At 46.1% G+C, this 12978-nt stretch overlaps 1 protein-coding gene across 1 annotated transcript in view; it reads left to right on the top strand.

The window, feature by feature from the left end:
* Window positions 1-580: 580 nt before the first annotated feature.
* The window catches only part of LOC122551384 (protein mono-ADP-ribosyltransferase PARP12-like), a 34301-nt gene continuing 21903 nt past the window's right edge, over window positions 581-12978 (top strand). The window contains exons 1-4 of the mRNA XM_043693185.1: window positions 581-1008; window positions 3151-3280; window positions 8334-8592; window positions 11221-11328. Of these exons, the coding sequence (XP_043549120.1) occupies window positions 671-1008; window positions 3151-3280; window positions 8334-8592; window positions 11221-11328 (835 nt within the window). The 5' untranslated portion in view covers window positions 581-670. The remainder of the gene's footprint in view (window positions 1009-3150; window positions 3281-8333; window positions 8593-11220; window positions 11329-12978) is intronic.

Genomic DNA, 12978 nt, shown 5'->3' with positions numbered 1-12978 from the left:
TTATTTTACGTGTGCCTCTCTGCTTTCTCTCCAAGTATCAGTCTGAGTCATTCGCTCTGCCTATTTTCCTTGTCCAAATATCACTCTAAGACTTGCTCTCTCTCTCTGTAAGTATCCCTCCCTGCTCTGAGTCTCACACTCCTCTTTCTCTCTCTCTGAGTCTCGCCCTCTGACTACCTCTGAGTCACGCTCTGCTATTCTGGCTGTTCCAGTATGGCTGTAATTCTCTCTCTGAGTCTCACTCTCTTTTCTCTTCTTAATCTCCTCTCCCCGGTACCCCTCTCTCTCTCTCTGGGACTGTCCTTCCCTGAGTAAATTTCTCTGTTCGATTCTCTTTCTGAGTCTCTCTCCCTTTCAGTAATTCTCTCTTAGTGTTTCCCTCTTGAGTGTCGGTCAGTCAGGCAACCTCTCGGGGAGTAGCAACTGACTCTGCACGACCCCTCGCGTTAAGTTTCTCCTGTTTCAGGCTGGGTGCTGGGATCTCTATTGTATCTATTGTGAAACACAGTCCCCACCTCTTGAGGTCAGACACTGAGAGGAGCAGCCAATCAGTGTGAGGGAGGCTGAGCTCAAAGTTCCACTTTCATTTTTCTGTTTTCCTGAACCGAGAGGAGGAAGAGAGAGAGAGAAAGAGAGAAAACAAGTAATTTCTGTTCGAATTGGCCGAGTGATGGCTCTGGACAGGATTCGAGATGTCAGCCTGAAGCTGCTGTGCTCCCAAGGGGGCTGTATGCAGTACAGCACCTTACGGAGGGAGCTCTGTCAGGTTTTGCAGGTCACAGACTGGGAGCTGTGCCGGATGCTGAGGGCGAGCCAGTGTTTCGCCATCGTGCCGGGCCAGGGCTCCAAGCGAGCCGGCTCCGAGCTGAGTGAGGACAGCCAGCTCATTGCCACCACCTCGGTCAGACTGTGCAAGGACTTCCTGAAGAAGAACTGTAGCGGCTCCTGCAGCCAGATCCACCTCTGCAAATTCTTCCTCCTGGGCAATTGCAAATTCTCCAAGGGGAGGTAAAACAGCATGTTTTGTTTGAGAAAGAGAGAGAGAGAGAGAAAGAAAGAAAGCTTTTCTTCACTTCGCCAACCCAGCAAAAAAAAAAGGATTGTGAGGGAGGAAGGCCACCGTGGTGTACTCAAAAATACATGAAGAGAGTCAGGACTGCAACAGAAGATGCAGAAAAGTTTGGGAGCAAAACAGAGCATTCATCCAAACAGTGTCTCTCATGTAGTGAGAGATCGCCAGATTTCAGAAGGCTCTTATCGGGTTATTTTTATAGGGAGCCCTATAAGGAGATAGCAAAGTCCGGAAAACCAAAAACTCAGTCTTGGGGGTTGGGGGTCAGTTAAAGAGTCATACAGCATGGACACAGACCCTTCGGCCCAACTTGTCCATGCTAACTAGGTTTCCTCAACTGAACTAATCCCATTCGCCTGCATTTGGCCCCTATTCCTCTCAACCTTTCTTATCCATGTTCCTGTCCATATGCCTTTTAAAATGTACCAGCCTCTACCACTTCCTGTGGAGACAAAATAACAACTGGATTCCAAGGTAGCCAAACCACTTCCACTTCCTCTGGCAGCTGGTTCCATATATGCACCACCCTCCGCGTGAAAACGTTGCTCCTCAGACCCCTTTTAAATCTTTCCTCTCTCACCTTAAACCTATACCTCTTTAGATTTGGACTCCCCTACTCTGTTTTAAGGATGTTTGAAAGAGGGATTCCAGAACGAGATGTCCTCCTGACTGAAGGCTCGGCCACTAATGTTCGAGCTGTAAGAGACCAGAATTGGAGGAAGGCTAGAGATCACAGAGGGCTGGTGGAAGTCATTTCGGGAGGGCAAAAGCCATGAAGGAGATTTCAAAACTGGAGCTAACTGTTTAAAATCGAGGCCTTTCTGGTCTGGGAGAGCCAGTGCAAGCCAGTGAGCACAGGGGGGGGGGGCAGGTTTGGTGTGTGCTGGGGTGCACTGTGTAACACAGAGAAGTGTAGAATCTAATCACCTAAGTCTTTTGGGATCAGAGCCCCTTATCTTCAACACTCTAGAAATCTAGTCTTATTGAAAACTCTTCAACTGTTTCTTACAGCCATTCCTATCACCATCAATTCTCCAAAAGCTCCAATCTCCGTGCTCCCTAGATCTGATATTATCCCGGCCCCTCTCTCCCTTCTCTCCTTTATGCCTAGCTTTGTGACCCAGCAACACAACTGTCAGTGACTTTGTTGAAAAGGAAAGATTTCAAATCGTATCTTGCCTTTCACAAACTTCGAGCGCTTCAAAGCACTTAAAGCTCATGAAATGCTTTTGGAAGTTAAGTTGCTCTTGTGATGCCAGAACTGTGTCAACCAATATGAGCACAGCAAATGGCCCACAGACAGCCAAGTCATAGAGTCACAGAGATGTACAGCACGGAAACAGACCCTCAGTCCAACCTGTCCGTGCCGACCAGATATCCCAACCCAATCTAGTCTCGCTGCCAGCACCCGGCCCATATCCCTCCAAACCCTTCCTATTCATATACCCATCCAGATCCCCTTTAAATGTTGCAATTGTACCAGCCTCCACCACTTCCTTTGGCAGCTCATTCCATATGTGATAACCACAAGTGAATCACAGTCTGTTAAATTAAAATGGGGTGATGGTCGATGGTATTATCACTGATATGTTAATCTAGCAACCTAGTTAATGTCCTGGGGACCCAGATTCAAATCCTGCTATGTCAGATGGTGGAGTTTGAATTCAATCTTTGAAAAAAAAATCTGGAATTAAGATCTAATGATGACCATGAACCTGTTGTAAGGAAAAACCCATCTGATTCACTAATGTCCCTTAGGGAAGGAAATTGCATCTGTGTCTGGCCTGGCCTGGCCTACATGTGACTCTAGACCAACACAACATAGTTACCTCTTGACTGCCCTCTGGGGATGGGCAGTAAATGCTAGTCTTGCCATTGATGCCCACCTCTCATTAATGAATTAATCTTTTTACTGAGTCCTCCACTCCATTAGTTGGGAAGCACAGTGGGAAGAGGAGAGTGGGGTTTGCACTCCCTGCTTTCACCCTGGCAGCTACCTTAAGAAAGAAAGACAGACCGAACTCTCTCAGTGCTACACTGCAACGTCGCTGGGCTGACCTATTCTGCTCCTCTTTCAGACACGCCTGCAACTTCTCGCATGCTATCCATTCTCCTCACAACCTGAGTGTACTATCTTCAATAGCAAAGCTGACCGAGGCGGAACTGCGACAGCTCCTCCTTCAGAATGATACATCTCTGCTGCCTGAGGTAGGAGCCTGCCTGAACCTAACAACTGCATACCCCTCCGCTTCCCTTTACTGTCGGTTATAGCTAAATGTACTACCTTTCATTCCTCGCACGAGAGCAACAAACTGGTCAAGTGAAGTGAAGTATGATGAACAGAGACTGTTCTCAACTTGGTCTTACCTCACACTCTCTTTCCCATGTTGGTGAATTCTCATCTTTCTGGTCAGATCTCTCTGTGGCCTTGCCTGTCCCTATCCCTGTACATTCCTCCAACTCCACAATCCAGCAGGATCTCTTCACTCCTTTAAATCTAGTTTTGGTGCATCCACTCATTTTCTTGGCACCAATGTGGGCAGCTTTGTCATCAGCTGTGAAGGTCCCAAGCTCCTCATTTCTTGGCCTTTACAACCTGCCTTATCGACATAGCCTTCAGCCACTCGTTCTAATATTTCTGCATGTGGTTCGGTGTCAGATTTTGTCTGGTAACATTCCCATGGGAAGATTTCCCACCTTGAAAGGGCTATGCAAATGCAAGTTGTTCTTATCAATACTTTGAGCAGACAGAGGTCTTCTGCTGCAGGCTTTATTTTCTCATTCATTCAGAAATGTGGGTGTTGCTGGCTGGCCAGCATTTGTCACCCATCAAGAGAAGGTGGTGGTGAGCTGACTTCTTGAACCGCTGCAGTCCCCTTGCTGTGGATTGTCCCACAATCCCAGTAGGGAGGGAATTCCAGGATTTTGACCCAGTGACAGTTAAGAAACAGCGATATATTTCCAATTCAGCATGGTCAGTGGTTTCAAGGGGAACTTGAAGGTGGTGGTGATCCCATATATCTGCTGCCCTTGTCCTCCTAGATGGAAGGGGCCATGGGTTTGGAAGGTGCATCTGAGGATCTTTGGTGAATTTCTGCGGTGCATCTTGTAGATAGTACGCACTGCTGCTACTGAGCGTTGGAAGTGGAGGGAGGGAGTGGATACTTGTGGATGTGGTGCCAATCAAGCGGGCTGCTTTCTCCTAGTTTGTGTCAAGCTTTTGAGTTTTGTTGGAGCTGTATCCAGGCAAGTGGGGAGTATTCTATCACACTCCTGACTTGTGCATTATGGATGGGAGTCAGGAAGTGAGTTACTTGTCGCAGTATTCATAATCTCTCCCTTTTTTAGCCACTGTGTTTATATGGCTAGTCCAGTTCAGTAGCTGGTCAGTGGTACCCTCCAGAGTAGTGGGGGATTCAGTGATGGTAATTCCATTGAATGTCAAGGGTGATTCTCTCTTGTTGGAGATGGCTATTGCCTGCCATTTGTGTTGCACGAAATTTACTAGCTGCTTTTTAGGCCAAGCCTGGGTATAGTTTAGGGGGCGGCATGGTGGCTCAGTGGTTAGCACTGCTGCCTCACAGCACCAGGGACCCAGGTTCGATTCCAGTCTCAGGAGACTGTCTGTGTGGAGTTTGCACATTCTCCCTGTGTCTGCGTGGGTTTCCTCCGGGTGCTCCGGTTTCTTCCCACAGTCCAAACATGTGCAGGTCAGGTGGATTGGCCATGCTAAATTGCTCATAGTTAGGTGCTTTAATCAGAGGGAAATGGGTCTGGGTGGGTTATTCTTTGAAGAGTCAGTGTGGGCTTGTTGGGCCAAAGGGGCTGTTTCCACACTGTAGGGGATCTAATCTAGAAGTGCACATGGACTGCTTCAGTATCGAAGGAGTTGCAAATGGTGCTGAACATTGTGCAATCATCAGTGAACATCCCCACATCTGACCTTATGATGAAGAAAAGGTTGTTGCTGAAGATAACCACAATCCCAGTAGGGAGGGAATTCCAGGATTTTGACCCAGTGACAGTTAAGAAACAGCGATATATTTCCAATTCAGCATGGTCAGTGGCTTCAAGGGGAACTTGAAGGTGGTGGTGATCCCATATATCTGCTGCCCTTGTCCTCCTAGATGGAAGGGGCCATGGGTTTGGAAGGTGCATCTGAGGATCTTTGGTGAATTTCTGCGATGCATCTTGTAGATAGTACGCACTGCTGCTACTGAGCGTTGGAAGTGGAGGGAGTGGATGTTTATGGATGTGGTGCCAATCAAGCGGGCTGTTTTCTCCTAGTTTGTGTCAAGCTTTTGAGTTTTTAGGCTGAGGACATGACCCTGAAGAATTCCTGCAGAGACGTCTTGGAGCCAGGATGATTGACTTCCAGCAACCAGAACCATCTTCCTATCTGCCAGGTATAACTCCAACCAGTGAATGCCCAGTCTTGAATTGCTATATGTATTCGAAGTCTGTCCCATTTGGCACGGTGATAATGCCACACAACATGATGGGGTGTATCCTCAATGTAAAGGCCAGACTTCATCTTCACAAGGACTGTGCAGTGGTCACTCTTACTGATACTGTCACGGACAGATGATTCTGCAGCTGGCAGATTGGTAAGGATGAGGTCAACTATGTTTTTCCCTCTTGTTGGTTCCCTCACCCCCTGCCACAGACCCAGTCTAGCAGCTATATCCTTTAGGACCCAACCAGCTTGATCAGTAGTGCTGCTGCCGAGCCACTGAATGCTGGATATTGAAATTTTACATCCTTACCAGCCTCATTTTCCTTCCGAGTGCTGTTCAGTCAAAGAGTACTGATTTTTTTGGCTGAGGGAGGATGGTACATGGTGGTGAGTTGGATGTTTCCTTCCTTATGTTTAACCTGATGCCATGAGACTTCATGGGGTCTGGAGCCATTGTTGAGCGCAATTCCCTCCTAACTGTATATTGTTGTGCTGACACCTCTGCTTGGTCTCTCCTATGTTAGACTGTTGCTTGACAAGTCTGTGAGGCAGCTCTCTCTATTTTGGCACTAGCCCCCAGATGTTAGTGAGGTGGACTTTGCAACGTTGAAAAGACTGAGTTTGTGGTTGTATTTGTGATATGCAGGGAAGTCGATGCCAGGTTGAATGGAAGATCTTATTTGTTTTTGAAACACAGCCTGTGTGTTTTGACTTTGATGGAGTGATGAGTTAGTATATACTCAGGGGGGCATTAATGTACCCGTGTCAAATTTTCCAACAAGCTGTTCTACTCAAGCCGACAGTTGCTGTGGAACTTTTGCTGTGTGTCACTTTGTTTGTTTATTCATTCCTAAATCTTGTCGATGTTTCTGAAAAGCATCTTGAACTATTGGATGAAAAACCCAGTTGTTTGTTTATTAACCTGCGGGGTGCAGTGCTTCAATACGCCGTCGATACATTTTCTAGGCTTGGGTGTGGATTTGTGTTATTAGTTGTCACTCATTGGTTGAGTCAGAAGGGTACAAAGTTAATTGTCCTTCTGGAGACTTGAAGGGCAAGGTCCGAACTGAAGGGGTGCTGTACCGTCAGGAATACTTAATCTTTCGCCAAACTGGGGAGTTCTGCTCCCGACTATTGTCCAGTGGGAATAAAACAGGAACACAAGAACCTAAAAGAGGAAGTGCTGGAGAAATTCAGCAGGTCTAGCAGCACCGGTCAGGAGAGAGACAGAGTTAATGTTTCAAGTCCAGTACGTCTGTTCTTCAGAAACCATCTGCATTGCACATTGCTCACACTGAATGTTCTTGCTGCTAAAATGCTTTATGGGAAGTAACTGATTGATTGACTGGTTTGTGTTCATCGCTGAAAGCAGTTGTTTCTGACCTCAGAATATCGCATAAGACATTTCAACCAATGAAATACATGCAAGGTTCAGTTACTGTTGTGAAGTAGGAAATGGAGCAGCCGACTTGTGTACAGCAAGCTCCCACAAGCTGTGCGCTCTAATAGAAAGACTGTCTGTTTCGGGGATTTTGATTGGGGGATGACTATTGGCCAAAATACTGGGGAGAACCCTGTGCACTTCTTCAAATAGTGCTGTGAGACCTGTGAGATCTCTGAGACCTGTGAGACCTGTGAGACCTGTGAGACCTGTGAGATCTGTGAGACCTGTGAGACCTGTGAGATTCTGTGAGACCTGTGAGACCTGTGAGACCTGTGAGACCTGTGAGATCTGTGAGATCTGTGAGACCTGTGAGACCTGTGAGATTCTGTGAGACCTGTGAGATCTGTGAGATCTGTGAGACCTGTGATTCCTGTGAGATCTGTGAGATTCTGTGAGACCTGTGAGATTCTGTGAGACCTGTGAGACCTGTGAGACCTGTGAGACCTGTGAGACCTGTGAGACCTGTGAGATCTGTGAGATCTGTGAGACCTGTGAGACCTGTGAGACCTGTGATTCCTGTGATTCCTGTGATTCCTGTGATTCCTGTGAGACCTGTGAGACCTGTGAGACCTGTGAGACCTGTGAGATCTGTGAGATCTGTGAGATCTGTGAGATCTGTGAGACCTGTGAGACCTGTGAGACCTGTGATTCCTGTGATTCCTGTGATTCCTGTGATTCCTGTGAGACCTGTGAGATCTGTGAGACCTGTGAGATTCTGTGAGACCTGTGAGACCTGTGATTCCTGTGAGACCTGTGATTCCTGTGAGATCTGTGATTCCTGTGAGACCTGTGAGACCTGTGAGATCTGTGAGACCTGTGATTCCTGTGAGACCTGTGAGACTTGTGAGATCTGTGAGACCTGTGATTCCTGTGAGATTCTGTGAGACCTGTGAGACCTGTGAGATTCTGTGAGACCTGTGATTCCTGTGAGATCTGTGAGACCTGTGAGATTCTGTGAGACCTGTGAGACCTGTGAGACCTGTGAGATTCTGTGAGACCTGTGAGACCTGTGAGACCTGTGAGATTCTGTGAGATCTGTGAGACCTGTGAGATCTGTGAGATTCTGTGACATCCTACATTTTGTCTGAACTAAGACAGTGCAGCACTCCCTCAGCAACTTGACTTTAGTACTCAAGCCTTTGGTACGGGACTTGTACCTGCAACTTTCTGACTATGAGGGAACTGCATGCTCACAGAGTAAGTGCATATGAGTAAATGCTGAAGGTAACATCAGTCTAGCTCTGTGTGCCGTTTTGCAGGGATGGTATTGATACTGTTTTTTTGGTTCTGTTGTCATTCTCTAGTTGTTTGGTTGGATGTACTGTTTGGACTCATGAATTTGTGAATTTCTGTCACTGCAGATTTGCACGTTTTACAACAAAGGCCCTGGTCGCTATGGCAGCTGCACCTACAAGCAGGAATGCACTAAGCTTCACGTCTGCCTCCACTATGTCCAGGGCTCCTGCAAGTTCGGGTCAAGTTGTAAGCGCTGCCATAGTTTCAGTGACAGCAACAGCGCCATGACCCTGGAGAATCTGAGAGCCGATGTGGCTCACAACCTGCTGCAAACATACCAGAACCTGTACAGCATCAAAAACTACACACCGCACAATGGTAAAGGTAAGTGAGCGATGCCCCCCTTTTTCCTGATTGCAGCTGTGTCAGCTTTGTCCAGCTGCTGGAAGTCAGTAAAAGAAAGGACTGTAAAGTAATGAAGTAAATAAATGGAATGTTAATCTTTAGTAGCTGATACTATCCGTCCCTCCCTGAAATGTAGAAGGTTAAGGGGTGCTGGTGGTTGAGGGGTTTAAGATGATTAAATGACTTGATGAAATTATTTACTCTGAAGGAGAAGTCCAGAACAAGGGGCAAACCTTCCCTCTGCACCATTCACCAATTATATTAAACCTGTAGCCCCCTGGTTACTGACAGCAGAAACAATTTCTCGTTATTTAGTCCAATACTCCTCCCTTCTCTGGTCTGAGGGTAGCAATCTGTCTTCTCTGGCTTCGTTATGTATCAGTATTCCCCATCTCTGGTATCATCCCGTGACACGTACCCTGCACCCTGTCAGAGGCCTATTTGATGCCCACTGAAGGCCATAGCGTAAAATTAGAGTCAGGTTGATTTCAGGAAGCGCTTCTCCATTCGAAGGGGGGGGGGGGAGTGAAAAACGGAGACACCGTTTTGTCCTCTTTCCCCCCTCCTCCAGAAACACTCCCAATGGACACAGACCGAAGTGGGGCAGCTGCAGTTAATATGCAACCCAGCCACGGTGTGAGGCAATACTGGAGCAAGCTAAAGGGGTTGAATGGCCAGCAGTTTAATGCTCAGAGAAAAGTTGATGATCAGGTCTTTCAACTTAATAGTTAACACTTGTGGAATGTTGATCAAGCTTTGGGCAGAGTCCAGAGTAGATGACCTTGGATGGTACAAGGCTGAGGGTCTTCACAGATGTGTGGTGAGACTAGGAATTGTTGCCCTTAGATTAGAGAAGAGGAAGCTGGGATATAGTAGAGTTCAGAAGGAGAGATAGGTTCCACCGGCAGGAAGGTCACTAGCTCAGGAATACACTCTTAAAATAATTGGTGGAAGAGCAAGATGGAAGCTGAGAAGAGTCTTTTTGTTTTTTTTTTCTGCACAGTAAGTTGTTATGATCTGTGATGGACTGAAAATAAAGCAGATTTAATAAGAAACTTCTCAAATTACAGCATGTGAGGTCACCATTATCCTGGCATCAAAAATGATCCATTTGCATGTAGAGTTAAAGAGATGTACAGCACGGAAACAGACCCTTCGGACCAGCTCGTCCATGCCCACCAGAATTCTAAATTAACCTAGTCCCATTTTCCAGCCCTTGGCCCATATCCCTCTAAACCCTTCCTATTCATACACCCATCCAGATGCCTTTTAAATGTTGTAATTGTACCAGCCTCCACCACTTCCTCTGGCAGCTCATTCTATACACACACCACCCTCTGTGTGAAGTTGCCCCTTGGGTCCCTTTTATATCTTTGCCCTCTCACCTTAAACCTATGCCCTCTAGTTCTGGACTCCTGTACCCTGGAAAAAAGACCTTGTCTATTCACCATATCCCTCATGATTTTATAAATCTCTATAAGATCACCCCTCAACCTCTGACGCTCCAGGGAAAATAGCCCTAGCCTATTCAGCCTCTCTCTATAGCTCAAACCTTCCAACCCTCCCAACATCATTGTAAATTTTTTCAAGTTTAAAATCTTTCCCATAGTAGGGAAACCAGATTGAAAGCAGTATCCTAAAAGTGGCCTACTCAGTGTGACACCAGCCCTGCTCAAACCTGCCCCAACATGCTGTACTCACAGTTGCAGTCAGCCTGAGTTGGCCACTCGACAAATTGATATTTTACTTACCGGTGCCTTCTGAACTAAGTGCGAGGTATTGAGCAGGTGAGACAGGACGTGTTGTGCACCAGAGTTTCAGATACGTCCACTATTTGCACCAGAGGCTGAAGGTATTTGAAAAGGATGATCCTGTGCCTGAGATGCACCTTTCTGTGCTCAGCATATAAGTCCTCCCATGATTTTGGACAGACATTTCAAGGCTTCAAAGGTTGACTTGTACACAGGTGGGGTTAGGGTCCCAGAGTGGAAAAGATTGCGGGGAAGTCAGACTGATTGGATTGCTCTTTTTTTTTAAAGAATCAGCATAGGTACGTTGGGCCAAATGGCCTCCTTCTATCCTGTATAATTCTTAAAGAATGGCCTCAGAGTAATAGAGATATACAACACGGAAACAGACTGTTCGCTCCAACTTATCCATGCAGACCAGACGTCCTAACCTAATTATTTCCATTTGCCAGCCCTTGGCCCATATCCCTCTAAACCCTTCCTATTCAAATATCCATCCAGATGCCTTTTAAATGTTGCAATTGTACCAGCCTCCACCAGTTCCTCTGACAGCTCGTTCCATACATGCACCACCCTCTTTCCCTATAGCTCAAATCCTCCAACCCTAGCAACATCCTTGTAAATCTTTTCTGAACCCTTTCAAGTTTCTCAACATTCTTCCGATAGGAACGAGACCAGAATTGCACACAATATTTCAGAAGTGGCTTAACCAATGTTTTGTACAGTCTCAACTTGCCAATCAGTTTTGAACTTGTGTGACTGGGCTAACATGAAATTCCTCACAGTGACCCCAAGGTGGTTATGGTAGTTCACCTCAATAACTAACATGAGAATCTGACTTTGTGTTTTGATCTGCCAGCCACAGAGAAGTCACCTCGATCCCGACAATCTTCCGGCAGCTCCAGTGGTGATCTGGACAGTGAGGAGATCTGCCTCTACTTTGTCAGGAAGAATTGCAGCTTTAAAGGTAAAACTCCTAGCACAACCTATCTTCAAAGTGCAAGCCAAAACATTCCTCGCTCATAAAATATAGCTTACAAATACACTTTCCAGATAAAAACCATGTCCTAAAATGTGGATTGAGTTGGCTCAGGCAGCCCTATTTTCATGCTCTGGATTTTACTGCAGGAGAAAATTGAGTCTATGTGACATTTATAAGTCTGCCTTTTAAAACAATTTAAAAAACAAGTGTTTCTATAATTGAAGCAGCAAAGTTAGCTAAAGAACTGACTGTTTTTAGATTAGGGTGGTGCTGGAAAAACACAGCAGCATCCGAGGAGCAGGAAAATCAATGTTTCGGGCAAAAGCCCTTCATCAGGAACTATTCCTGATTGGATTAGATTAGATTGGATTAGATTCCCTACAGTGTGGAAACAGGCCCTTCAGCCTAACCAGTCCACACCAACCCTCCAAAGAGTAACCCACTAAGACCCATTTCCCTCTGAGTAATGCACCTGACACTACGGGCAATTTAGCCTGGCCAATTTGCCTGACCTGCACATCTTTGGACTGTGGGAGGAAACCGGAGCACCCAGAGGAAACCCACACAGACACTGGGAGATGGAGGGCTTTTGCCCGAAAATCAATTTTCCTGCTCCTCGGATGCTACCTGGCCTGCTGTGCTTTTCCAGCACCACTCTGATCTAAACTCTGGTTTCCAGCATCTGCAGTCCTCACGTTTGCCTAAAGAACTGACAGGCCAGGTGCTGGAGATTAATAAGACTAGACCAATCACTGACCTTGGTCTTGGTAAGATGAGCACCTCATGTCCAGTTTTCAGGAAAAATCTCTAGTTCAAGATGCTTGAGAGAAAGATAAAACAGGGACTCAAACATACACTGACAATCAGCTTCTTAATTGGAACATTGCTCAGATGGACACATGCCCAGAATCAGAAGGAAAGCCTAATGTATGGAAGTTACGAGTTTATTGTGTTTATCAACCAGTTGACCTATCACTATTTGGATGTAGTTATTATTTAGTATCACTGTTTGCAGTGTTCCTGATTATAATGGTTTCTCCATTGCTTCCCTCATTGTTCAATAAATCAGCTCAATGACTGGTTCCAGCTTTTGTCCACCTCAAGTCTTAACTATCTGAAACTGTAAGCTTAACAAAACTTCCCTGAGGACGTGTGTGAATGGTATGAGTGTGGAAATGTGGAAATAAATTGATGAGATGCACAATAATGCTAGCTGAGATGTAAGGGAGTGAGCTGCAGACTATTTTTGCCCAACTGGAGTGTCAAACTGCCATCTTAAAAGCTGCGTCACAGTTTCTTTACACAGAAATTTATTGAAATTCGGCCGCGTGAGCAAATTGAACAAATTCGTATTAAAGTATTTATCTACACCACCAGTTGTACCTTTCAAGGGTGTGTCACTGGAGATAACCCCCAGCCTGTTCAGCCTCTCCCTTGTAGCTCAGATCCTCCAACCCTGGCAACATCCTTGTACATCTTTTCTGAACCCTTTCAAGTTTCACAACATCTTTCCGATAGGAAGGAGACCAGAACTGCACGCAATATTCCAACTGTGGCCTAACCAAAGTCCTGTACAGCTGCAACATGACCTCCCAACTCCTGTACTCAATACTCTGACCAATAAAGGAAAGCATA

The sequence above is a fragment of the Chiloscyllium plagiosum genome, chromosome 7 (genome assembly GCF_004010195.1).
Source record: "Chiloscyllium plagiosum isolate BGI_BamShark_2017 chromosome 7, ASM401019v2, whole genome shotgun sequence".
NCBI classification, from domain to species: Eukaryota; Metazoa; Chordata; class Chondrichthyes; order Orectolobiformes; family Hemiscylliidae; genus Chiloscyllium; species Chiloscyllium plagiosum.
The sequence above is the reverse complement of the archived record's forward strand: the minus strand, read 5'-3'. Positions and strand labels throughout refer to the sequence as shown.